The sequence below is a fragment of the Falco cherrug genome, chromosome 1 (genome assembly GCF_023634085.1).
Source record: "Falco cherrug isolate bFalChe1 chromosome 1, bFalChe1.pri, whole genome shotgun sequence".
Classification (NCBI taxonomy): Eukaryota; Metazoa; Chordata; class Aves; order Falconiformes; family Falconidae; genus Falco; species Falco cherrug.
In genome coordinates this window covers 86,755,014-86,782,332 of record NC_073697.1, presented here as the reverse complement: position 1 = coordinate 86,782,332, position 27,319 = coordinate 86,755,014, and the positions used below count along the sequence as shown (strand labels likewise).

The window sequence follows — 27,319 nt, the reverse complement described above, 5'->3', positions numbered from 1 at the left end:
GCTGCTGCTCCCCACTAACACTCGCAACTCCTTCCCCTGCTCCCCTGGCTGGTGACTGATTGCTGGACTTGGAGCAGATGGTTGATGGAGCCGGGACTGCTGTTTCCTATGCACTTCAGCACTTCTAATCAGACCTCGGTGTCTCCTGCCTAGCTCTGCAAGAACACAAAGCAAAAGGTGCAGCAGTTCTGTATGAGCCAAAGCCACTTTTTAAGCTCACTTAATAATACGTATTTTACTAGATATTTCTCAAAATAGGCACTTGCAAGTGCACAAGCTAGGCAAGAACAGCGAAAAATAATCTAAGGCACTTAAATAATTTGTATTTTTAATTTCCCCCCCCCAAACGTGTCTATTCCAACTTTATAATTTTGGACAACACAATTTTGTGCAAGATCACACGCACAACTCTGCAAGATTGACTAAGCTCCTCTTTAACACAACCAAGGAAATGTTTCGTTTCCTGTGTCAAATCCAAGCTCTCGGGTCCCAAGGCTTGCTGCTGTATCTCACGGGAAGAGACATATGAAGAAGTCAATTCCTACACCTCTACCTTAATCTCCAGAGGAGTAATTCCAGTGCCTCAAGTCCTCCTCCAGCAACACAGAGCTGCCTGAAGCATGTTCTAAGCTGGGTACTCACAAAGAACCACTGTAGTTTTTGTTGTCTTTATTGTGAACACTTCAGGGCAACGACCACTTCTAATTTGTGCCTTCCATAACATCAATCATGATATTAAAACCTAGGAAATAGTTGCGCTTGTGCACAATAACCTGAAGGCTGTTTTGCTCTAAACCACTTCCAGCATGTACAGACAAAAGAAATAATGTCATCCTGCCTCCAACACTCCCAAGCCATCAGAGGCAACGTTAACCGTAACTTTGCTTCTGCTCCACATTAATGTTTCTGTGCATTGCAAATAACCACCTCATTCAAAGATCTCTCCCCAATTTATTTCATTCCAGAAAAGGAGACAGATGGTAGAAGACAGAGGGTTTTACAGTAAGAGGGGCTGGATTTTTTTCCCTCTTCATTTGTTCCTTATGCTGTTTCTTATCCTTGGGGACCCGGAGTTTCTTTTGATAGCACCCTGCTGCCTAATAAATACGCATACAAGCACAGTCACAAGTATACATCTATCATCAAAGAGCCCTTCCTGTCTCCACTCCCCACAAAGTTGATTAATGATTACGTGTTTAACACATACATTATACATGGGAGGGGGGAGACGAAGAGGGTAAATCCAAGCCCCTGTATACATTTACATATATTTACATACTCACATTAAAAAAGCAGAGGAAAGCATAAGAGGGCCATTCCCATCGGGACAAAAATCCATTTTGGTAAACATACCTCTCAGCTCCCCTTTTTAAAAATACAGAGGCAAAGGGAAGGCTCTACCTGGCCTAAGGAAGAAACAATGAAGAATTAGCAAGCAGCCTTATTCGGTTCCTGCAGTTCCATCCTGACACAAGACCAGTAAATGCGTTACCAGCAGCCACGTTACTCCTGCTTTGTAGATGTGATCTAACAGCTGTGACACAGTTTAAGAGAAAGGAAAGGGGTTAAAGTTTTAAGGGTGCTCTTGGTTTGTATTACTAATTCATATAGCTAAAATCCCATTTCGCCAGGCAATAAATTAGATAATTAATTCAATTAAATGTCTCCTTTATGTAGAAAGAAAAAAAGTGATCTATCTTGTCACATAAATCAATACCCTAGGGGTAGTGGGAGTGTTTCACAGATGCAACCTGGGGTGACTGCAGATCAACCAAAAGCCAGGCCGGATCCTTAAACGCAGATGAAGAGGAGAGTTAGTGCAGAAGGGCACAATATGGCAAACTTCCTTCTACATCTTTCCAGGTTGAGCCAATCCTTGGACCTGGATAACTGCCTGTGTAAAATAAAAAAGCAGCCTGAAGGCTGCTTTAATTGTGCTGACTGCCAGTGGTCTCAAGCAATTGTTCCAGCAGCTGGGGGACCAGTGCCATGGTAAAGGACTTCCCTGACAAAGTCCCTTCTGGCAGCTGGGACAAAGCTGGCACTGAAACTGCTATTGTGGCTCTCTGCTCTCCAAAGTGTCCTCGTGCAGAGTTAAGCTTCCAGCCACCCGCTCTGCTGGTTTTCAAACATCTTTGCAAGGTTCAGATTTAATCCTGCTCCATTCGCAGGGGGTTCTCATGGTGTGCTAGCAGCAACCGTGTTTGGCATTAATCTCTGCTGAACCCATCTATGCTGGCTCTCTGCTGGTCTAGCTCTGCCCGTCACAGCCGTGGCACAAGTGCTGGTGAAGACAAGGCACAGAGCAGCGGCCACTGACAATATTTTTTTAAATGTACTTGCCCAATATTGGTCCTAAAGAGTGGAAGGGATAGATTGGAGGAGCAACTGAATAAAATGGTAGAAAAGGAAACCTTCCATGCACAGGTCTGGTCACAGTCCTAAGGCTGTGGCAGCTGGATGGCCAGAAACCTTGGCTACCTGGAAGGCACGAATAAGAGACTATTGTTTTTACCTCTTTCTCACTTCATAACCTTTCAACTCTGAGTCACTTCACACTTTCTCTTTCCATAAAGCCTGAACTAAATAGTCACATTCTTCCACCTGCTCATCCCTTATTTCAAATATAAACACAATCGAAATACAAACATTTTCTTTAGCTTTAGAAGAGTGGAAGAGATTTGCCTTGAGTTTTTCAAATAGAAAAAATCACAACTGCTCAGGAAGCTGCAGCTAAAAGGCTCCATTTAAATTCAGACAACCACCAACATTCATTCATCATCTTGCCTGTATCCTTTCCTTTGCTCCCCTGGTCCTTCCAGGTCCTTGCAGACCAGGTTGTTTCAATACACTTCACCACACCATGAACTGAAGTGGACGTAGGCCTTTGCCACAAACACATCATAACGTAAATTTGCAAGAGCCATTGTAAAGTATTAAGTTAATTTGTGTGAAATGAAGCAGTCCAGGGGGGAATCAGCGTCATGATGCATGACAGCACATCCTTCTAGCACGCAAGGTCACTGCATATCAACACCAGCTGTAGGACTGTGTCTTGCATCAGCCCAACACTTGCATTTTCCTGGGTGCATTTTATCACCACCTCCTATAAGTGCAAGCATACTTCCTTTGCACTGCTACTGCAGTGTCTTCTGATAGATATTTCAGATCTACCTGGGCTAAGGCCAGGAGATCTTGTCTTTCTAACAGTAAAGCAATTAATAAAGAAATACAGCTCCATCAAAGTTCTCTTGGTTCACCTCCATTAGTACAGACTGTGCATCTGAACTCAGCCAGTGCTTACCTGTTTAGAAACTTAAAAAAACATCTCCAACACACAATGGAAAAACACAAAACCCAAAAAAAGATAGTAAGTACTAAGCCAGCCTTTCCCAATCAGAGGTTTGAGAGCCACATCTGGGTTGTCTGAGTTGGCATTCTAGTTGGCCTCTGAACCAGAGAGCCAGATTTTGGAGATCACAAGTAAGAATTTAGACACTTTTGATTCTGAGACAGGGAAAATGATCACATTAAAGGTGTCATGGCTCAAGCAAGATGTTAGCACTATGTCCCTTCCACCCCTCCTTGGCAGCTGTCCAGATGGAAGTCACAGTGCTGTCTTTCAAAAGCAGCCGTTGCTCATGCCCAGTGTTTATCTGCTCAATGAAATGGGTTACGGTGTCAAACTTCTGCTAAGCGAGCTATAGCTGAACATGCTGCCTGCTTCGTTGTCTTGCATATGTCCTGAGGTTTGAAAAGCACTATAAATGAAATTCACTTTTATCTTCACTACTACTAGATTTCAAGTTCTTTTATTTCCAAACTGACAAAATGAGCAAGACTCTGCAGACTGTTCAACAACACACGGCCGAAGCCTCAAGAGTATCTGCCATCTCTGAGTAATGCCTCTTACACAAGTCTGTGCCAGCAGAAAAATTACTCAACTTGCAGACTCTGGGGACTTTGGGGTTGAAGAAACCAACAAACGATGCATGCAAAAAAATGTGATTGCTCTTTGCACTTTTTAAAGCAGGGAGATATCACAAAACTAAAAATGAAAAGCCAACAAGCGACTCTCGCTAACTGAAGAGTGTGCAAGACAAGGAAAGTACCACCACTGACTGAACTGCTGAACTGGTACTAGTGCTCCTGCACCCGGCTTGAAGATGAGATCACAGTCCCAGCTCAAGCAATATGACATTTTTAAATCAAAGAGGTTTTCAACAGTCTTAGACGCAGATGCCATGAAACTATGAGGCATGACTGGAAGATCTCCAAATACCATCTGAAACAAAGATTTTGCTCTCTGGAGTAATTTCAAGGCAGCTATCTTTGTCGTGTCACCTTGCCAGAATATAAAAGCCACATAACACTGCAAGTGGGATAAGGGCCATTTTCAAACTGCTGTCAGGTAAGTAGGCAGGAATGATGCCCCACAGGAATTACACCCAAGACATCTTTCAACAGGCAGCAGTGAAAAGCAGGACATAAGAAAGCAAAGGGGTTCATCAAGCCGATGCACTGAGGTTTTGGGTTATCAGGTTCAAGGTTTGGGATTATTTCACCTTACACACAGAGAGAGGCTTATGAGTTCACATTAAAAACACAAAACAAGAGAAGACAGCTATCGATTGGTGGTTTCTGACCTTGCCTTGGAGGCAGAAACACAAGCGAGCGCAAGGTGACCAAGAGAGAAGTGCATTCAACCTCACACCCCGTGCTCAACCCAGCGCTTTCAGGGGAGTGCCAACAAATGCACAAACAATACGCTGTGCTGCCAGCACGGCTGCATCGCTGCCTCTCTTCAGCCACCCTAACCAGAGCCCCAAGAAAGGTTGCTGAAGGGACTTTCCTCACTAAGACAAACTGAACACATGAAAAAATAGGAAGGACAAAAAAAAATCACATCAGACAGGAGGAGCAAAAGTTTCCCTGCTGTTAGTGCCTTGGGTGGGCAGTGAATTCAGTGTTGCACACCAAAATAAAATGAAGACAAACTAGTAAGAAATAAGCAGCATACAATGGAGCACTACAACTGAGATATTCAAGACACTGAGCAAGGTGTAAAGCTCACCGATTACAGCAAAGTATAATATGAGAGTCAGCAAGCTTCTCCAGTACAGAAGTGACTCAAACTTTGACATTTTGACTTTGAAATTCCTGTTCAAATATGAGTTTCTCTACATCTACAAAAGCAATGAAAAAACCCCATAGACACATCTCAAAAAACCCCTGTGTCCAGCACAGAATCCTTTTTTCCCCTCTATGTTTGTACGGCACCAGTGCAGTGAAATGCTGGTCTGTCACTCAGGCTTTCAGGTACTACTATAACACAAATACTAATACCGCCCCCCCCCCCCCCCCTTGAAATAGCAATCTTGAAAAAGCATTACCCTTGGTACCGCAGATACCCCTATAATAATCTCCACCGTAAATTGAAAATGTTACCATCGCACCAAGAAGCGCTGGAAATATTTAGTGCTACTGTTACCGACCCAGGTTTAGTTTCATTAGTAGTCCAGACATGTGGTAATGAAGAACCCATTCAATTCTCTATCTCTGTTAGTGGTACACTTCATGGGCTCATGGAAAGCACACATAAAACTGTTATCTCTGACAGGGATGGACACATGTGTGCATGTCCCAGATTTGGAAATTGCATTGCAGTGAGTGCAGCCTTCATGTCACTCAACTGCATAGCTTAGAATTTTACATTTTAATTTTTTTGATGTCTGGGGAGATTAAAATGAGAACTGGCAGCATGTGCAAGGGATACTGCACTTTGAATGTGTTATCTATAGTGATTCAGGCTTCCCGGAGCTCCAGCTGAAGCAGGTTTTTCACGATGGAAGAAACCGCATTACATTGCTCCCTAGGAAGTGAAACAAAACAATAAAGGACGGTTAATCTCTTCTCTAATTCTGCTCTGTGGGGCAACTCCTTCAGCAAGCAGTGCCCGGCTGTATCTACCTGGGAGGGGGTCATTTTACTTCGGCTTCCTCTTCTGCTTCCCTCTGTCCCTGGGAGCGCTCTGTCTCCCTGCTGCATCTTTCAATGGCTTTATCAGAGCTTGCACCAACTCAAGCGTGAGAAGTAGCTCTGGGCCCAGCAGGGAGAGCTGGGGGAGTGTGTGTCTGTGTGTGTTGCAGGGGGGGAGAGAGGGGAAGACGAGGGAGGAAATGTTATTCTGTCCTTTGTCTTTTCAACAATTTCTTTTTAATGCAACTTGCAGAGCAGCATATAATTAGGGGTCTTGCAGAGCAGGCTTAAACTCAGGAGTAACCCTTCTAACGACCTCAGCAACGGATAATCAGGTACGCGGCTGTGGGGCACAGCACGCCTCCCCACCCGCCGCGCATCTCGGCCTCGTAATTAGAAGCCTCCACACTCCGCTGCATAAAGGCAGATTGCAAGGACAGCATGAAGCCCTTGTTTGAAGCTGGGGGCACAAAGATGGCAGTGCCTGTGATGGATGGAGACAAAGACTCCGATACTGGAACACTTCCAGCAGCCTCCGAATACTTGCAGCATTTCTGAGGGACATTTTCAGGATTTCTTAGAGCAGCAAGGTTTATTCTCCCGCATCCCCCTCAGAATTCCTCTACAGCTGCCTAAGCCAGGGATATGGATGTGCCACTGTACGGGCACATGTCTCCAGCAATGCTTCCACGGTTTTATCATGACTGTTGCCCCCTTTTTCCCTATCAATTTTTGTTAGTCCTCATTCCTGATTGGGAGGAACACGTTAACACTTAGAAATACATCATGCTGAGGACATGGGGCTAACACCCCACCCCACGTCCCGAACCCCAGTTCCAAAGCCAGAATGATGTTTTAGCCGACTACATTCACACCGACTTGAAACTGTGGTAGCAAGTACTATGTTTAAGTTGTAGCTGATGTTAGCGTAATTTCCCTTAACCCTTAAGCATGACCAAAAAAAAAAAAAAAATCACCTTATTAAGAAAGCCTGTATGCCCCCCTGCCCCCTTTGCTCATTTTTCGCAATGTAACTTTAAGCACAGGAGGAAATGAAAATTGACACTGAAGTATATCCCAGCTACAGGACGGAGAGAGGAGGAAGAAGAAAAGGATGGAGGACAGGATCTTTGGGTGAGAAAAAACCTGGGAAGGTGAGGTGATGGTCAGCTTGTGTCACGTAGCCTCTTAAGAAATAGATGTTGACTTCTATTTCACCCCAGTTCCACCACCTTATTTTCATCTTTTGGGTGCCGCTGTGGCTTGTTTGTGGGTTCCTCTGCACTTGACCTTTCCTAGCAGTGCTGCAGCTTCTCGTCCCACCACAGCCACAGCAGCAGCAAAGCAAGTGGGAGAAAACCAAACAGCTCAGGCAACTCAAACACAGCACAGCAACAGACTGAAAACAACCGGCAAAGCCAAAAGTACTTGAGTAATAACACAGAGGAAGTAAAACCAGTAGAGCCACTCAGATACTGTCAATTGCCAGCCAGCCAAGCTCCCTTGGAAAGAGCTTAGGAGGTAGGTTCAGGGAAAAGCAATACCCACAAGGTACCACAGTGCCAGGGGTTATTTGCCTCATGAACAGGAGAGCTGGGAGAGAACACAACATGGAAGATTTTCATAAGAGAAATCTGGACACCCTACCAAGGACAGCTGCCCTGAACTCAAGTTATCGGAGAACTCACATTTGTAGGCACTTAAAACCTAGGAAGATCATTAACAAGCTAGTAAGAACCACCAGCAAAAGGAGCCTAACCTGGACTCGCATCCAGACACCGAGCCACTGCAGCTAAAAGACACTAACAAAAGATCCTGTGATTTGCATTGTCTCTGGTCCTACCCTTTCCCCAATGGTCTAACTGCTGCTACATGAAAGTGGTCTCCATCCTATATCGCCCAGCCTGTCTTTCTTGCACTCTCCCGACTGCTCAAAAAGCACAGTAATTTCATCAGCGCTACAACACCCTCCAGAAAAACATGTTGTAGAACTCAGCTTAGAAATTTCCTTTGCCTCTCTGAAGAGAGACCCACTGAACTGCTGGGCTCCACAACCAGTCCACTGCTCTTTGAAAATCAGTAGATGCAACAGATTAAAGGGAGCAAAGGAATCTTACAGTGCTGGACCCTAGAAGGACATCATCTCACAGAATCACGTCTATTTCCAGTTCACCAGGGTTTGAGGAGATGCAGTACAGGCACTCCTGGTTTGGTTGTCCATGTCAGCCTTGAACCATGTACTCTCGGTTTTGCTCTGGCTAGCTGCATTCAGGGAAAAACCTGCTTATGCCTTTTCTCCAATACTATTTTACAAGCTTCAGATCTCGTCTTATGCTGGTTTCACGTATTTCAGCAAAAAGGAGTATGGTTTCATCACACAACAGATCCGCTCTACTTTTTATGGAGCAAGATGCGTAGTCACCTGAACAAAATCTTTTCACCAGATCTTTTTGGGGAACTGATGATGAATACAGATTTGGAGAACTAGAAGGAAGGAAGCTGTAGAGAGCTTTTGAATGTTTAAAAGCTGATCCAGATCTGTGACAATCAGAAACAACATCAAATAAAACAACCTTCAGTTCTTTCAACTTCCCATGCAACACACTGGCTGGCGATAGTTTCCACAAACTACTTCATACATCTTGAATTCACTTAAGGAAGCACCTCTGCAGCACCTTTCTTCCAGCCCGATTAACTTCCTACAGCTCTCGTCCCAAGAGGACATGCACTGAATCCCATTTAAAGCGGCGGGAGAGCACAGCCCAACTACGGAGCCTACAGCCCGTTTCAGCACAGCCTCAAGACAGGCTTCTCTCTGCCTGCCGTGGCAGAGGAGCAGCCCCTTCCCTCCAGGTCCCAGCCTGCAGCCCCCAGCCTCCTGGGGAGCCATGCGGCCGGCAGCTGGCATGGCTCCTGCTGCAAACCTGTCAGGCGGAGCCGGACCGGGTCAAACAAGGAGGACAACAAAAAGGGAGCAAGAGATTCCAGAGGGCTCTTCATGCCTCCGAAGTCATGCTGCTGTTGACTCCTTTATTGTGATTAACTCCTTGACATCTTCTGTGACAAGCGGGGGAGGACAGACTGAACTTGGTAATTAATTAAATCGGTGAAATACCTCCTTCCCTTTCAAACCTTGCCCCCACTGACAATCTTTATGGCTTAGCTCTACCTTATGAGAGGGTTTACAGCCAGATACATGTTTGACAGTTGGCATTTCATCACTGAGAAATTCATTTTGGGGCATCCCATGCTCCTTTGCCAGACCCGGTGGTAATACCATTTGCAAGCTTAAGCCCACCCCACAAGCTCTGTATGAGGAAAAGAAATCCTCTCCTTCCCAACCTCTCATTCAAATGACAGTAATTAGGGAATCTCATCACTCTAGATCTCGAGAGGGAGGGGACGTTCACGGTAATTGGAGACATTACAGGAAACCACACTGTGCTTATAAAAAAAAAAAAAAAAAGAAAAACCACACACAGAATAAACCAGCCCCCTTCCCCCCAACCTGGTTGGCATTTCCTGAATAAATTGCCTTTTTTTCAGGCATGTCGGTGTGCTTTTTAATACTGGAGACTACTGGAAGGTCTCCTGCAGCCCGATTAAGTGTAATGCAGTGTAAGAAAAATAGGAAGGAGGGGGGGGAACCCTTGGAAAGGCAATCGAAGTGAAAAATCTATCAACTGTGTGGTGGCTCCGGTGGAGCCAGGAGTCCTGTTCTGAACATGCTCTGACTTCCCAGTCATTTGCTCTGCCGGACACTCTGGGGACCCCAGCACAGCAAACTACAATTTCTAGTAAATATATCCCAGGGACACAATTAGTTTTTCAGCTGGGGGCATGATAAATTGGTCATGCATAATTCAAGGCCAGAGCAGGCTGGAGCATAAACTGCTCCGTGGCAGCTTCCAACTCCCTGACAGAAGAATGCAAATGGGCTGCCTGGCGCAGGGGCTGACGGACCCAGCTAATGCTGCCGCCTTCATCTCGCTGCCTGCGTGCTCCTCGTCCACCTATGAGCACGGAAACGACCATTTTAGCCTTCCCTTCCGTGCATCTCCTGGCGATTTTAATTTCACAGCAATGTATCCATCACTGTCCGACGGCCTTTTGGGACGCAACACACGTTGTTATCACCACAAACACCACTCTTCATTCACTCTACTCTGCTTTCCATAGGCATACACAAGAGAATGGTTTTGGCATAGAAAGAGGCTGAGGGACTGTGTGGTCTATTGTCAGCATTAGGTGGCCTGGGGCAAGTAATATCAAATCTGCCTCGGTGTTCCCATCTATGCAACGGAGATAATTCCAACCATGCAACCGCAATTTTAGCAAGATGCACCCAGTTTGGGGTCTGATAAAGGTCTGAGAGGATATGCAGCCCAGCTAAAGCTAGTCTCAAGTTCTCTGAGCTTATTTTAGGTATTTAAATAAATGCAACTACCCATTCAAAGTGATCATGTAGGAGAACAAGAGAACTTGCTGCTTCACAGAAGTTAGCTTAGTGATGAATAAAATGAAACCTCCAAGGAAACTTTAGGAGTCCTTCAAAATTATGTCCTCAAGTTCCTCAATGCATGCCCTACACCCTCCCAGCCAGCGAGGGATAGATACACAGTGTACATGCTGGAAAAACCTGCTAGACAAATCAGTTCAAGTAGTCTCACTGCAAGGGAAATCAGCATTTGCAGTCTCAGATACAGCCACGTAACTGAAGGCTGACAGCTCTGTTTCACCAGCCACAGTTTTGCTATCTTACACAACTCTGAAACCTCTTCTCCGGTTGGATTGCCATTTTCTGCTCTTCAGGAACAGAAAGGCCATTTTAAGTCCAGTCTGTAGGAAATACTCTTAAGGAGTAGGGCTGAGGCAGAGTGAGTGGAATTAATAAAGGAAAATTTTGTTTCATTTTGGCAGTGTACCTGCAGATATAGCAGTGCTTCAATTTCATGGTCAGTTCCACATACCCAAATAGGTGATTGGTTTGCCTAGTAGTTAGTGAAAATAAGCAAGGTCTGTCTGCTTATTTTAACAGGAATACTGATTTTTGTTCCTGAGCATGACTCTCTTGTATAGAGCTTTTTTTTTCCTAGAATGAGACCAAATAAAATCCGAGCAAAGATACATGGGGTACAAATCTAAGAAGCACAGATATTAACCTTGGTAAGACTGAACATCCTCATCAACTTAAGCTGACGCAATTCTGCCAATACTGAAACTAACACCAACTATCATCAAGTCCAGGAAAAAACCAAACTGTTTAAAACAGAAACAGTGTGGTTAATTTAAAAAAATTTCTCATGTTGGACTTCTCTGTACCAGGCTGCGTTAACATGTCTCAAAAACCTGTAAGCATGGCCCTCCTCAACCCTCTTGCCATCAGCACAGAGAACAACAAACAAGGCATGAGAACATTTTGATACTTGCATTTACCTAAACTGCCAGAGCAATCTTCTTAACGCAAAATGTCAGCGCTCCCCCACCCCAACCATACAGTTTTGCAGCTTCTGGAATATTGTAGCCCATACTCAAGAAAAGGGAAGTGTCCCTAAGAAACTCCCGCTCTCCCCCAGAATCTAGTCTCTTCCAACAATTCTTCCTCCTTCTTTCACTCTCTTGGTCTGTCCTCAGACTTGTCTATATGTGGCTACTCCATTGGTTTAAGATATGATCGTATAAAGCCAGGTAAAATGCCTTACTTTCTTTTTTCAATAAATAAATAAATAAATATTTAGGCTTAAACAAATATCTCTTAGCCAAACGGTCAGGATCTTTTTGGCAAGAGCACCACAGAGGAAATCTCAATGCTCCATTCACTGCATACCCTTCTTTGAAAGGGCAAATGCCCTCTGTCATCGTCCTGTATAGCTCAGAAAGCATCTGTTACATGTCCCTCATTGCTACCAGACAACATGCCACCTTCCGACATCCTTATGAAGAGGGTAAGAAATCAAATGTAGATAATCACTTCACCCAAACAATTTTTCTTTTCCTAATTAAGCTGGTATGCACAATTTTTCTTTCCCTACCTAAGCTGGTGTGCACACAAATAATTACCTGCAAAACTGTTACAAGAGTAAGTAGGCCAGCCCAAATTTCCCTTTGGACTAGATCTACTAAATTTGTGCTTCAAAAATAAACCACATACTTAACTAAACACAGTTTTACATGATTCAGCAAGTCTGTCTTGTGGGGACACCTTCACCCTAGAAAGTGATCCTGCAATGACAGAACACTGAGCACAGTATTTACAGTACTGTCTTACAGGCATGTGGGTGATAGTGCTCCTGAAGCCCAGACATTTGCAGGCCTGAATTTGAAGACTGCATTTTGGTCCCAGAAGGTTTTTTGGTCACAAAGAATACGAAGCTCTGCAAGCTCTGATGTTTGCCAGCAGACCATGGAGGAACTGGTGGGTGCAATGGCAACAATTTCACCAACAATTTCAAATGATGTCAAGCTAAATTCTGGGCTGGAGTGTAAGTCATTACAGAGCAGGAGCTGAAGGTGAACTAAAGGACCAAATCACTGCACTCTTGGCAAGAATTACATTTCCTCCCAGCCACTGAGCTCCTTCCTTTCCCAATTAAAAAAAAACCACAAACCCAATCCTTTCAAAATTTAAATAGGGTTTCAAAGGTCAGCTCTATTCACATCAGTCCATAGGGATTACACTAAAAAAACCCACCATGAACAAATTTTTTTTGCTTAGTGAAAACAGCAGACAAAACAGTGTTAATAAGGATTATTATTTTTACGCACATTGGTAGGCTTCTTTATGTTCATACATGAATGTCGTCTCCACTAAAATTTCCTGACAAACATGGTGCATGACTTCATGTCCCAGCTGTGTTACCCACCTTACAGCAATTCCACTCATGGAACAAATTTGGTCAGTTTTTGGTTTGTTTGGGGTTTTTTTTTTGTTTTGTTTTTATTTTTTAAACTTCAGCATATGTTAAAATCTGTATCTGAAAGAGATAACATTAGTAATAAAAAAGGCAAATCCTTTTTATGATACAGGATCTCTGCACAGTGCACTTTTGAATTACAAGGTTTTATGGTTCTTGGCACACCCTTCAGAACTTTGGTTGCGATGCACAGCCACTTTCACAGAAAGTTTCTAGTATGGTACAAATTTGATTCAATTTTATACAAACCCAGGTGTGCTCGTGTATTCAGGTATGCAGTTATATTGCTCATAGGCCTAAGTACAGGTACAGCCAGAACACCCAAGAGTCAATGCACAACTGGGAACGCTCCAGAACACCGAAAGACAGAAAAAGTCACAAGGGGAAATCATCTAAAGAAGAGAAAATTGTGGATGGTCATGTGCTGAAACCATTGGTCTGAACTTCCCAGTGAAAATTTTCCAGGTGCAAAGTGAAAAGACCCTCAAAATCCACTGTCAAAAACATGACCATGAGTAATCACTACCAGGAAACCAATGTGAAGAAGGCTTCACGAATCATCCATTTAAGGAAAAACTGGCCCGTCCCTATCCACGCAGGGAAAAAGACCGAAAAAACCTAAAGTATTAAGTGGTCTTGCTATATCATTTGAAGGCCAGCAAGCAGTAGCTCTGATGGACCAAGGCACAGTGGTGGCGTGAAGGACCCTCTGCAGAGAACTTGCTGCTGCTGGCCATTATGCCCAAAAATCTGTCAAGCCTTGTGGCCCAGATGCTCTCAGCTGGCGAGGTAAAAACGAGCAAGGAGGAAGCTTAAGATGCCACAGCAGAACAACTGTCCTCTGGGATAATCAGTGCAGAAGGCTCTCCACAAATAGAGATATACCTTTATATCGGTAACGCTATGTACACAGACAGAGTTATGGGATGGTGATGTGCGGAGAAGCAATACCTGTGTAACCACCATCCTGCAGACAAAACTCTGCATTTTTTTTTAGAATACATCGTAAACAGAGCCTCGCTAGAAAATTAAAACCACAGTTTGGTCAGAAATATCAAAAAGCCTTGGTGGTTCCACAAAGCCAGCAGCCCCTGACGGAGGCTGAACCAGCAATTCCTTCCTGGGTTTCCACTGGAAAAAGATTAAGAAGCACATCAGATGTCATATACCCAGATGCTTTGTTTTGCTTGCTTTTTGTTTTGCCTTTTAAGAAAAGGAAGAGTGAGATAGAAACTTCCCCTCCAGAATACTAAAAGTAACAATTTAAAAAAAATTATTAACAAACACTAACCTCAGATCATCAGCCAACCTGGCAACAGACTACAGAAAATTTATAGCCGACGTGCAACATCAGCTTTCATCCAGAAATGCTAATTTCAGTAAAATGAATAGTGTGTGGGCTTTTCATACTGCTTTGCATTTGGCTCCTCACAGCCCTGTTTAAAGCCTGGGAACCGGCCATATAGTTAAACTGCACAGATGTTCAACAATCTGTACTTGTGTTAATTACCCTAATGTGAGCAGAAACTCAACAGATCCCTGCTAATGAAGGAGAAAGTTTTCCAGTGTGACTACCGTATGTTTCATTGTCACTGTATTACCAAGCTTCTCCCCCTCCTTCCTCTGCCCCCCCAACTTCTATTCTCTCCATCTCCTTTGCATTCACATCACCCTCCTACCTCAGCATGCATGAATTGGACCAACTAATGACTGTGTATTCGCAACATGGCAGACACCATTAGGCTGATCGGAGGTGCGGCTGCTGAATCTTAACAGGCAATTTTAAACAAGGTAAGAAAAACAGATTCATCATGCTTCTGATTCTCTCATCCCCACCCATATGCCATACTTCTGCCCTTGCCACAGCTTAAAAACACTTGCGAAGTGCAAATACACTTCCCCCTCTATAAAACACAGAACGTACAAAGCAATGCAAATAGATGTTGCTGGGCAATGACTGGAGATGGAAGCCAGAGAGTCGGGTGCGTGCGGGAGGACAGACTTAACAAGAGGCTTGGGGACACGGCTGGGTCGCGGGCTCGGGGAGCGAGCACACAGCTTTGCCCTGGTGGGCAGCACGGTAGCTGAATGGGGCTGTCCGCAGTCCTGCCTGCTCTCCCCCACCAAGACCTGAGCGCTGCTGAATTTCATTGTGGGAACCACCAGAGCAGCAAGTTGCGTGTTCAGCTGCACGCGGGAGGTAAGATGGGGTTTCTAAAGGGCACGATGGGGAAGAGCAAGGCAACGGCTCAAGCAACCAGTGCTGCCAGTAGCAATGAACCCATACTGCTGCGCAACTTAACCTGGCATCAAAACATACTCGACCTCTGAAGAACTGCTTCTCCCACTGAGGATCTCACTTTTTCTTCCAGCATCTCTCTGCCCCACTCCCTGCTGCCAATCATCACCTCCAGCCACTTCTCTCCAAGCAATCTGCTCGGCAAGCAGAAGGCAAAGGGGGACGGGTAAGGGCAACTGACTCTCACCCCGTTAAGCCCCAGGTGACCTCTGAACGATACCAGCCCTGGCCTAAGCCAGAGTTCACATCTCCCAGGTGCCACTGCTTCACAGTCAGGCCAGTCCTCACCAGCAAATTGTATTACAATGACCCTCATGGGAACAAATGTACTTGCCGTGCTTGGCTTGACTGGCAGACTGCCCCCTGCGAGGAAGGGGCGGGGGGGAAGCAGCCAACTTTGCTCATTTACTGCATCCATCCTGCTAGCTCAGCCTGCTCTGTTGGTCACAGAGCCAACAACCTGCAAACTCTGAGATGGAGCAGCAGCTGCCGATCCGGGGAACTTGGCCATGCCATGGCACATTTCACCCACACCATCCCTCTGCTCAGGGCAGGGCGCTCATGTCCAGCTCTCCACCTGCCAAAGCCTGAGCTCCCTCTCAAAAACCTTGTCCTTCATGAATTGAGGAGAGACGGGGGAGAAACGTCACACAAAAAGGTGGGGAGGGGATCCAGCATAACCCAGAAAGAGTTGAAAATTATTTAGAGAGCACTTGGCTCTTTTCTCCTACCTCTTCATCATTAGTACTGGAAGCAACACAGCTGTCTAATGGCAACTTCAGGCACCCATGGGCCAGTGAAGCGACATTTTCCACACTTAAATAACACTGAGCTGATTTAATTACTGCACTTAATAGTAACAAAAGATGTCTCAATTTAATCTTCAAACGGCCCTCCAAGATCAAAACACAGCTGGCTGGATAACAAGATGGCCTAGGCCAGCAAACAAGTAGGTCCAATTCGTTCAAGAGCTGCATCCACTCCTCGGTATGAAAGGCCAAGGAACACTCGTGTGTCAAATGAATCAAAGAAAGCAGCACTCCCGTCGCCCCTCTCCCTTCCCACCCGACTTTCATTATATAGAAAAAAAATTAAAAGGCAGCTGATTCACGGGTAAAGAAATGCAACATGATAAAAGAACAAATGATGATGTTTGGGAGAGAAAGAAAAGAAGTAAGAACCAAGATTTAACAGGTTTTGCTTTTATAATCCTTCAAGATGATTAGGAATGAATGAATCAGATTAAAATCACATGGGGACAAAGGAAGGTCTCTAACTCTTTTGTTTTTCTTTCCATACTGGATAGAAAGAGACAGCTCATTAAGGAAAGCCCTCAAGACACAGCTACAGTGAGGAACAACCAAGCCTTTTTTTTTTTTCCTTTTTCTTTTTTTTTTTTTTTAAAGTGTCTTTTAGCTGTGTTTGGGCAAGAAAAAGTTGGGAAAAATTAACCCATTTACTTTTAACGTTCTCTTAATTGTCCATACTGGGTTGTGAATGTTACTTTTTGCAAACTATTCTGAGAAACATCCCCCTCCCAGGCAGCTTTCAACACATACTCCCACTGACACCATGGCTGGGTCTCTCTAGGCATCTTCAAGGAATTTTTAAGTCTTTTGCACGTTCCACTACAGCTAAACATGAAGAAGTTTTAGACAATCTTTCAGCCACTGCAACATTTCCACACAGGATGTAGCTTTCCAACCCTCTCAACTACTGATAGTAACACAAGGGGCACACAGCCCCCATTTTTAATCTAAGTTCTAGTAGCATTAATTACAAACGAGTTCACTAGCAATCAGTTTGTTGTGCTTGGTGGGTTCACTTTGGGTTGGCAATGCTCTGTAGGACATTGTGGCTGAAAGCTTAGAAGGTTTTTTCTTGTAATTATTCCTAAATGTTTTCATTTGATGGAGAACTAAGATTAGGTAACCTACATGTTCCAATTTTCCTGGAGTCCTGGATCATGTTTTTTGGGATCATGGTTTCTTTGGGTTTTGTCTGCCATTATGTACAGTGTTTACTCCATAAATAATAGCTCTTAATGTCTTGTCGGCCACCACACCATGAATTTGGAAGACTGAAGACAAAGGTGAATTTGCTACAACTCTGGTGACTCTCCTCTCCCTGGACTGCGGCGTAACAGAGGAAGATGATGTCCATGTTTACAGTGGTCAGTCAGATGGTCCAGTGGATGGCTCAAATACCCTGGCAGGCGTGAGACATCTAACCAGAGAACCACAAGGTCACTTAAGTGGGAGGGACTGAGAGGTCCCCTGGCTCAACCTGCTGCTCAAACAGGGCTAACTTCTACATGCTGGTTTCAGAGGGCCTTGGTTAGCTGAATCTGCATGCCAATTTCAGACTAATTCCCTCACTGTTCGTTTAAGTACCTTCTTCTCCCAGTAACTTTGACCCTGGATAGACCTGAACTTTTAAAAACACATTATTCTGCAGTAAACTGGTGAAGAAGTACTCACTGCTTCAATTTACAATACAACCTCTGTACCGACCTGTGTTCAAGCTCACAGACTGAACCTTCGTACCTCAAACTATCTGGGTTCAGACATCTGAATGGTGACTAGGAACAACGTTTCCCATCTCTCTGCCCAGTTGGTTTCATTTAAGCAGGCTTAAACCTTGGCTTAAAACCACGTACCCAAGCATGTCAGTTCTAGATCAGTAATGTGAGACCTTGAGGAGGTACCTGCTGCCGAAGCTCGAGCAAGCGCATGTTTCCAGTTTGCATGTTTATTTAAGTAAGTGACAAAGATGGGGGGACCAAAAGCAATTCCCTTAACTAGAACTCACAAGTGCAACCAACTAGAAAATCTCCCGCCTGCTTGTGAGGAGGGAGTCAGACTTTCTCAAAGACTGAAAGAGGCTCTGCTCAATGCCTGGCAGCACGTACAAAGCACTAAGTGTGAAATCCTGACCCCGCTGCAGTCAGCGGCAAAATTCCCATAGATTTCCTCAGGGCCAGGATGTTCAAACCTGTTCGGACAATTCATAAACCACCATTTCAAGGACACACCTTTGCACAAGATTCCCAAGGGCCTTTTGAGTTTTGACTTAAAGGCCTGGATTATTTTCACAATTCCAGTTATGGGTTCTTTGTTCACAGGGAGTTAAGCAATACAAAGAACACAGCAAGAGAACAATGGAGGTATTACCATGCATGATTTGTCTTTAAAAAAATTCTCTTTCTTTTATGAAGTTATAGGTCCAATTTCAGTCTCTATTATCACTCTGCCATGTGAGAAAGTGGTTCTTATTTTTAATAAAGGAAGGGAGCTTCACATTTCAGCAAGAGCTAAAATGCTTCCTGCAATACAGGAGGTGAAAAGCTCTTTTGCTAACAGCTACCACAGGCCATATTCAGGGAGGGAAAGGGAAATAATCCGTCCACACTGAGTAAATAAATCTTGTCTATGACATACCTAACGGTGAGCAGCAGCCCAAAGACGCCTTGTCCGATGAGATCATTTCTGCCCCCTCCATTTCAAGGCAAATTAAGAGCTTGCTCTGCCAAGCCCACATTAATGTTCACTTATCACCATAATCGGGGTCCAAGCAAGCATGCATCCTTCTGCAGTCTATGGTGCACCACTGGACTAATACGAATCTTTCCACCACGTTAACAAATCTGGAGAAAGCGCCATATACATAGCTTCAGAATCTTTCAGAAGATTTCAAAGTAATGTTCTCTCTCAAATCTACTTTTCCCTTAAAGAGGTGTCTGTGGTATATTTAAGGATGTCTGCACCTAAAAATTAACTGTATTCTATTTTATGTGAAGAATGACAAGTTTAATCCAATGCACAAGACAAAAGTAAGTGCCCCCAACTCACATTGGCTTGCGCAGTTTACCTTTGAGAAACTAATATTAGAGGCCCACCACTCCCATTTCATGCTACTATAGACATTTTAAAATAGCCGTGCTAGTTGTGTTTGGTCATCTGAAGTTTCAGGTTTATTCTGGTTTGAAATGTGCTACAGAAATTCCTTTTACCCCAAAGATGACCAATAGCCCTATTATTTCACAGACTTTCGCATTAGACCCTGTTTACACTAGTGCTGGAGCTGTAATAGCAAAATCTGTCTTTTAAACGTGGTTCTCACTGGTAAGAAGTAAACACAGTTTTGTAAAATTATTTTTAATATTTTGCATTCTCTGTTCTGGCAAAGGAAATTAAGTTGTAACCCGAGTACCAAAAATCTGGCTTAAACACAGACCATGTGGCAAGCAAAACAAAGATTTGATGCAATATACACTAAGTAGCTGATTCGCTTTTGTCTGGTGCAAATGCAGCGGGCGTTTGATGCAGCTCTGCAACAGAGGCGGGGGCAGAGCAGTGAAGCCCCTTACCTGCTGGCGGGGCCCACTTGCTCAACATCAGCACACAGCAAAGCAAGAGAAAGCCGTCCACACACCACAGCTCTCAAATATTTTTACCTTTTTTTAAAAAGGCTGAAAAAATTACAGAGGTTTGTGAAGTATCATCTCCTCTGGTCCAAGTATCAACAGGCTCCTTGCAGCCACGTGCAATCTCTTCTTTCACTCCTCAACCTCGGCAAGTGTAACAACAAAACTGAAGGAAACAGAGCTCTTCGCAAAACACCTAACCTGCACTGCAGCTGCATGGTCATCCAAACAGGACCGTGTACAGTGCCAATATTCTCATCTTCCACTTGAATACCTCAGGCACAGGCAGGTAAGGTGTCTTACACAGCAAGGCCATGCTGGAGAGAAGCATGCAGCACAGCTCACCTGCCCTGGATGCCCCAGCCCTGGGGCATGCTACTTGGGCCCCTTACAGAGCTGCAGGTGTGTTAAGATGGACAACACATTATTCATCGCATGTGTTACTCATTGTTACTTATTCTATACTCTGAATCTCATTACAAGGAAAAAAGTAACCCTAAGAAGCTAGGAGCCATGTATGGGAGATATTCCTACTGGAACAGTAAGTGACCAGAAAATCAGCAAGGTGCCTACTGACAAATTTCAAGCCAGATCCAAAGCGGGAAATGAAGAAACCAAAGTAGCAGAAGCAACTACCGTATCTTCCAACTCTCTCGCATATAATTCCCAGCAAAGGGATTTAGCTGTGATGAGCAGGGCTGCAAGACACAGAAGCGAGATACACTGTGTTTTTATGATTCTTTTCAGGTAGCTGAGTACGAAGTCCCTGCCCTTCTCTCTCCTCAGGCCATTCATCTTTCGCAGGTGATGGAAAGCCACTCTCCCAGCGGGTGGTCCTGCTCTCACAGACCTTAACGCTTAATTGCCACAGATCAATTCCAACCTCGATGCTCAGGCTGCTGCTACCCAGTCCCCCTTTCCACCGATCGCAGCCCAGGATCCTCTCATGTCACTAAATCAATCTTCGGACACACCACCCAGGAAAAACAGAGAGGCAGTAGCAGACGCTGCTCGCTGCGGCCAGTGCAATGAGTTGACCTTATGCAAGAAGACCAGCCTAAAAACCCATCAACTCTGTGTCTGTGTGTGCGCGCACTTGTGCACACATGCCTCCTATTTTATTTTTTTGTTCAACTGGAATTAATCAGGAACGATAAACACTGTTTGTCTCCTGAAAGCAGCACTGGGGGGATGAAATATGCTTCTTAAGCTTATCAGCTTCAGCGCCACTGAAGAGAAAGCTGGCTTCTAAGCCCAGGGATAATGGGCTGTCCTTTCAGGAAGGTATCAGAGGTCTCAGGAGAGGGAGACAGCACAATGGTGTGACCTTCAGCTAATAAAGCCCACCCTAGAGTCCGGAGAAGCTTGGGGAATATTGACAAAAGTTCATATTTACAACAGCCTGGACTCTTTCCAGATACCAGTTTAGAGAGCTGCAGCCTCTGTACTACACTCACACAGGCTTTTATTCTGCCTCCTCCTTTCTTTCTTTGTTCCCATGCTGGCAAAAAAAATTAGTCAGAAAATGGCAATTCTTCAGTAACAAGGCCCCACCAGCATCTTTTATAATGAAGAGAGTTATTTAAAATTTCAATTCCAACCTCAGCACTATCTTCTACTTGAAGGAGATTCAAGGCCTCTTGCAAGGATTCTCAGTGCGTCATCACGCTCATCAGGAAGAAAGCATATGTGTTTTTGTGGAAAATCTGCTGATGTATTTATAATTCTTTAAACAAAAAGGCAGCCAACATATTGTAAAATGAGAAGGTTGGGTTTTTTTTGTTGGGGTTTTTTTTTGGTTTGGTTTGTTTTTTTTTTTTTTTTTGTTTAAATAGGCCCTGGCAATCAATGCAGCCCTAGTCAGAAATACAAAACCAAAGCTTATTCAGGCAGAAACTGACCCCCCCACCCCGTCTGCATTGTGGTTAGCAAAATGATGTTTAGCCCATAACTAGAGTGCACAGACATGACTGGAATACAAATAATAAATAATGTTTTAAAATTGTTTCACTGTTCATACAGTGAAAAAGCCAATTTCAAAACATAAAAATTGTTTGAAGCAAAAGTTTCATTTTTCCACCTCCTAAAGCTGTTCCAGAACAAATATATAAAAATCAAGGTTCAGAGGAAATCTGTTTTCAAGGGTAATTTCACTGAAATCAATATTAAATCTCAAAACATTTAATGGAAATAACATCTTCAGTGACAGAACTGTTTTGACCGCACTTTTCAATCCAGCCATGCCCGTCTGCCATTTTTATTTATCTGCCTCATAATTCATCTTTGCCATCCTGAAACTAATCTTGCTGGGGTTCAACAGGGATCCAAAAGCTGGAATAGGTTAGAACTTCTCACAGTAATATCTTCCAAGATGTGCCTCTTGGCACTCTCATTTACCATGCTGGTATTTGCCTGGCAGGACGGAGGCTGAGCAGACCTCTACACAGACCACACGTTTCTTGCTCCTGCAGCTTCTCCTTTCCAGTGAAGAACGTGTTTCCCCCAACTGCTGCAGCTACACCAGCTACAGAGGCTCACAAGCAGTTTTCCAGTTTCCTAGAGTTTTGGTCCAAGCATGCATTTGACCTGTTCTCCTTAGCCCATCCAGCCATACTCACTGTCAAGAGTTCAGGTGATTGATTGCAGCCTGTCTGAATTCAAAGTAGGCAAATTAGATATTAATGTTGTGTTTAATGTGCTCACACAAACAAGGTCATTGGTTGCATCAAGACTAATAGCAGATGACACACGCTGGGACTACACGGCCCAGGGGACTGGTAACAGGATGAAAACTCTTCAGTTCATGGCCACTATTTCAAAACCAAGCCTGATCCTGCAGACATCCCAAACCTGTAACACCTGCTCAGCAATCCGCCTGAGAACCATTCACAGCACAAACCCGTGGCAGGTGCATTCAGTCCTCCATAATCTTGGGACAGAGGCACTGCAATCGCCTCAACTGCAGCCAGATTTTGATCACTGTCAAGATTAATTACCCTCCATCCTTGCTGCCGAACGTTGCTCCAAATTACATTCATCCTCCCTCCACAGGTGAGCTAATAAAATCAATAAGCAGTACTGAATTTAGGACATGGTGTAAAATACCAGAAAGAAATATAGAGAGTCCCAGGAAGTCAATAGTGCCATCAGAAAGATGAAACCATGTTCATCTTGGAAAAGCATCAACTAATTCATCTGTGGGGAAGTAATACAGAATCATGACACTCCGCAAAGAGAACACTGGAGAAGTAAAAGGTATCGGGCTCCTCTGGCAGGAGCCTGTAGCTGCTGGGAAAGCTGGAGCCCAGTAGGGCGCCACCCCCATTGCCAGCTGAGGGCATGGGGATGGACAGAAAATGGCCGAAGCAAAGTAAACCACAATTTTCTACAGATAAGAGAAGGCGCTACAAATGATAACATGTAATACTCTGAATTGGTTTCCGAGGCCACCTCTCTGCGCACTGTTTCAAAGATGTGAGGTTATGTCTTCCTGGCTACCACCAAGGCCCTAGCTAAGCGATTTTCATTGCCTAACCATTAAAACAGGATTGTTTTATTTATAGTAACGGTGAATTCCTATCAAGGAGCTCCAGCAACAACTGTGTCTGGTTGTAATTCTGTACCTGTTTTCCATGGCAGAACACCCTGGCTCTCAGGAAACCATGGGGTATTAACTGTATCCCAGAGAAACAGGCAGATCCAGGATGCATCTTCAGCAGCAGCGGATGGGCAACTGCTCCAAACTGCTGCCCTCCTCACTTCCAAACCCCAAACACTCACAATTTTGCTTTCAGGGTATCATTTATGCTGAGTATTGGAGATAAAAGGCTGAAAAAGCAAGCTCCATGCTGAGAAGGTGTGAACAATCCCACCTGTGGCTGTCCTGGGCACACTCTCCCGCACCCTGCCCTTGAGCACTAAAATGAGAAACCTAAATGACCTGCTCATGTTGTTGCATTACATGGCGCAAGACTTTTGTCTTCCTTGAGCCAAGAGGTAAAAAAAAAAATATGCAGGGCTTCAAATTGCAAAGAATTAAGACTTAATATCAGCCAAGACGATGACTGGATCTCAGAGGCCTGTTTCCCTCTGAATTTCTCCTTGCTGCTGTGACGTGCTCACACTGAAAATTTTCGCTTGAGCAACTGCCTGACTAAAATACAGCACACCCTTACCATAAAGCCCTTTGTTAAAACATCTTTGCCATAAAGCTGCAAAACCTTGGCTCCCAAGTACATTAAATCCTTATAAACCTGCCTTCATTTTAACCGCGCAGTATTTCAAGACACAAAGCGCTTCTTCCGAGAGATAGCACTTTAATGAGGAAAGGGGTAAAATATATAAACCAAGCCTCATTATAGCATAATTTCTAGGAGACAAGCATGCTGTTATAAAAAGCATCCATGGCAATTGCATTTCACATAGCTTAAAGATTTAGTACTTTTAAAGAGCCACTGCTACTTCCAGCCATTGGCAGTGTTTTGTTTTGAACATAGCAGAGAGCAACCAGAATTATGTGTCTGGTGCCAGCCATATATTTTTTATTCCGTAAATTGTTGCAAATGGTGGATTCAACTCCACTGCATGCTCACAAAATGTAATGTGGACTGGACAGTAAGGGACTGACTACAGGTTACTGTGTGTACTTTTACCTTTAAACCTCTGCATTCTAAAAGGTTGTTGCTTTAAATATGATGACGTAGCACAGACATGGTAAATTAACCACACCAGATCCAATTCATACTGGACTGAAAGCACTTGTAATGATACAGCTTGTTCACATGTTAACGAAGTCAAAGAAACCCATCAAAAAAACACACTGCAAGAAAAATTTAGGGTTCTGACAGACAAATCAAAGTGATGGATATAACACCGTTTAATACCACCTGTCAGATAAACCAGGGTAACTGGCACATCAAAGGGACTGCAATTGGTTTCCAAAAAGGAGAAGGCTATTTTTTAAAACCCCCGAAATTCAGTTGCTTTCTACAAAATGCCAAATGGAACACACCCACCCCACCCCACCCCCAGCCAACCAGTAAAATGTTGTTGGAAAAAACTGTTCTCTCTAAGAACAAACTATCTATCAAAGAAGCATCCTGAATTACATTGGTCTAGAAGGCTTTTAAACTTAATCTAATAAAAAAAGCCATTATTGATTACAGTTCTTCCACATTAGTCTTCCAGTTGTAACTTCTGAAATGAAAGCTTAGCAATGATTAGGTATTTACCACAACCAGCAAAAAATAATAGTGAAAAAAGATGAGTTAAAGGTCACCAGAGAGACAACGTGGGGTGTTTTGGTGGGGTTTTTTTTTCAGAGGAGGGAAACAATACAAACAAAAGAAACCCCAAGCCCCCCAAATAACCCACCCCAAACCCAACAACAGCAAGAGGGATGCACTCCACAGCAGCTTTGACTTCAAGCACATGTAACACTGACTGATGGATACTGAAAGCATAGACACCAGTGGAAAATTAAACCCAACCAAGCACCAAAACTGGGACAGACTTTTTTGTTTGTTTGTTTCTCGGTACTACTTTAGAAAATTACACAAGGAAGGTCAGAATTTCAGCAAATGACCATTCTAGCTACCGTCACAGATCTGGGGTCAACAACAGGGTAAAAAGCTGACATATAACTGATGCCTATGACCTGGTTAGGATAAGCGTTTCCTCTTATCTCTTTCTTGTAGCTGATAATGAATGCAATTCTGGACTGAAGGGTACTTGTTCTCCCTGATTACCAGAAGGTTCAACACCCACTACGTGGCTACACCGATGGAGTAGCACTTCTGATTGCAGTTTTCAGAGAGGACATCTGAAGAGAACATAATACACCAACCCTTTTTCTAAATACAAAATCAATAACCTTGCCTTTGGGTCCTGTTTCTGAGATACTTTTAAGATTTTCATTTCTATTGATGTGACTCTTCTTCCCATGTTTATAATAGAAGGATAACAGTTTCCTCCTTCACCATCATCACTCCCTTGTAAGTCACATGAGACTTTTCCAGCTCTTACCTACTTTACCACAGGAGAAGACAGCAGGCTGGACAAGGCTGAGTCAGCATGTCAGCATACAAACTGTAACAGGATGTCTGGCACTAAGGTAACCCAGCCCAGCACGTGCCTTCCCTTAACTCCACTTTTACTTTAGTATTTTTCTGCTTGGCTGTGCAAGTAAACCTCAAGGAAGAAGACAGCTGCAAGCAAGTGCACATGCTACTTTTGTTTTACAAGCTTCCCTTAATAACAGAGGGTTTGGGCTGCTAGACACAAGAAACCTTATCACAAACGTGTAATGAGTCCTTGAGCTAACAGGTTAGCTGACATGGAACTGTTAACAGTGAATTGGCTTGGAGACAGTGGTGGGGGAAGGGGGAACAAAATGGGGGGGTGGGGGGGGGAAGGGGAAACAGAGAGAGTGAGACAGACAGAGACAGCAACCAATTCAGCTGCAAGAAATCAAGCTATATCAGTCCCAAGTGCCCATGTTGGAGAGACTTGATCTCATACCTTGCTTGTTATCAAGGCACTCCTGATACGAGTCAGCTCCAGTTCCGTTGCGGTCTACAGACAAAACAAAAAGTTTCATTCATATCAAACATAAATATTAGAAACTTCTCAAATGGCAGCCTTGCTGGAGCAACATGCTATGTGCAAATAGCGCTAGTTCTTTAGGAGGCCAAGGTGGTTCACCGACATAAACTGTGACTCGTTACGAACAAGCTGCAATAACCCAACACCAACCCACTGCAAGAAAGGTGGTTTTGCCCTGGGCAGTAGGTGCCATGCTCTTCCCCCAGCCCTGCCCATCTGCCTCCACAGAGGGGATTACAGCTGCAGCTGCTCCAAGCTCCTTAAGCACATGGAAGGTGAAATACTTGGAGTTACCTACACCATTACGCTATCCGCTGTAGGCCCTATGAAACCACTGCTTCAAACCAGCAGATCCCAAACTATGCTCTGGAACAGACTTCTCTGTGGCTGTGGTGCTGCGCTCCCTTTTGGTTTCTGGCTGCTACACTGTATTAAAGACAACTGAAAATACAAGAAGATACTTTCCAAAGAGCACTCCTCCATGGAAGCAATGTTACTGTAGTTACCACAAGGGTTAATTGATCCAGGAGGAGTTGGTTTGTGCCATGAAAGCAGGGGAGAAGCTGAGACTCCTGTATGGGTCTGTGCTCCACCGAAAGAAGAAACCAGCCAGCTCCCAAACACAGGTGTGGTCACACAAGTGACATTTCACAGCCAGCAGGGATATCACGTAACAAACCCCTTCATCTGCATTAGAGGTTCAGCTAGATCTCATCGGCTGTGTGTAGAAAGGGTTTAAACTGTACGTTAGCAGAATCAGGTTACAACATGACTTGGCCCTTGACAACAAACCAAAGAATGTTCCAGCATGGCTTCTCTTCCTGCTTTACAATTCAATTTAACCACAAAGAAAAGTCTGGATGGTCCTTGAGAAAAAATATTAAATATATCTGTCTTTCAGCCGCTTACATGCGCCTTACATGCTAAGTGCAAGGAATAAAGCAGCTGAGCCCATGAGACAGGTGTCTGCACACACTCAGGGTCCCCCAAAAGCAAATGTTTTGTACATCACATGTAAGAACGCACATGGTGCTAAAAACCGACCCTGTCGTGTAACTACCAACCCATTCAATCAGGTCACCCATGGCACGTACTCCT

General features: G+C 44.1%; 1 protein-coding gene across 25 annotated transcripts in view; it reads right to left on the bottom strand.

Annotated features, from left to right (window-relative positions):
* The window catches only part of FBRSL1 (fibrosin like 1), a 548,206-nt gene that overhangs the window by 75,317 nt on the left and 445,570 nt on the right, over window positions 1-27,319 (bottom strand). For 18 of the 25 annotated variants that reach the window (XM_055703473.1, XM_055703559.1, XM_055703564.1 and 15 more), the window contains one exon: window positions 26,138-26,191. The exons of the other annotated variants lie outside the window; for them this stretch is intronic. In XM_055703473.1, the coding sequence (XP_055559448.1) occupies window positions 26,138-26,191 (54 nt within the window). The remainder of the gene's footprint in view (window positions 1-26,137; window positions 26,192-27,319) is intronic. 25 annotated transcript variants of the gene reach the window in all.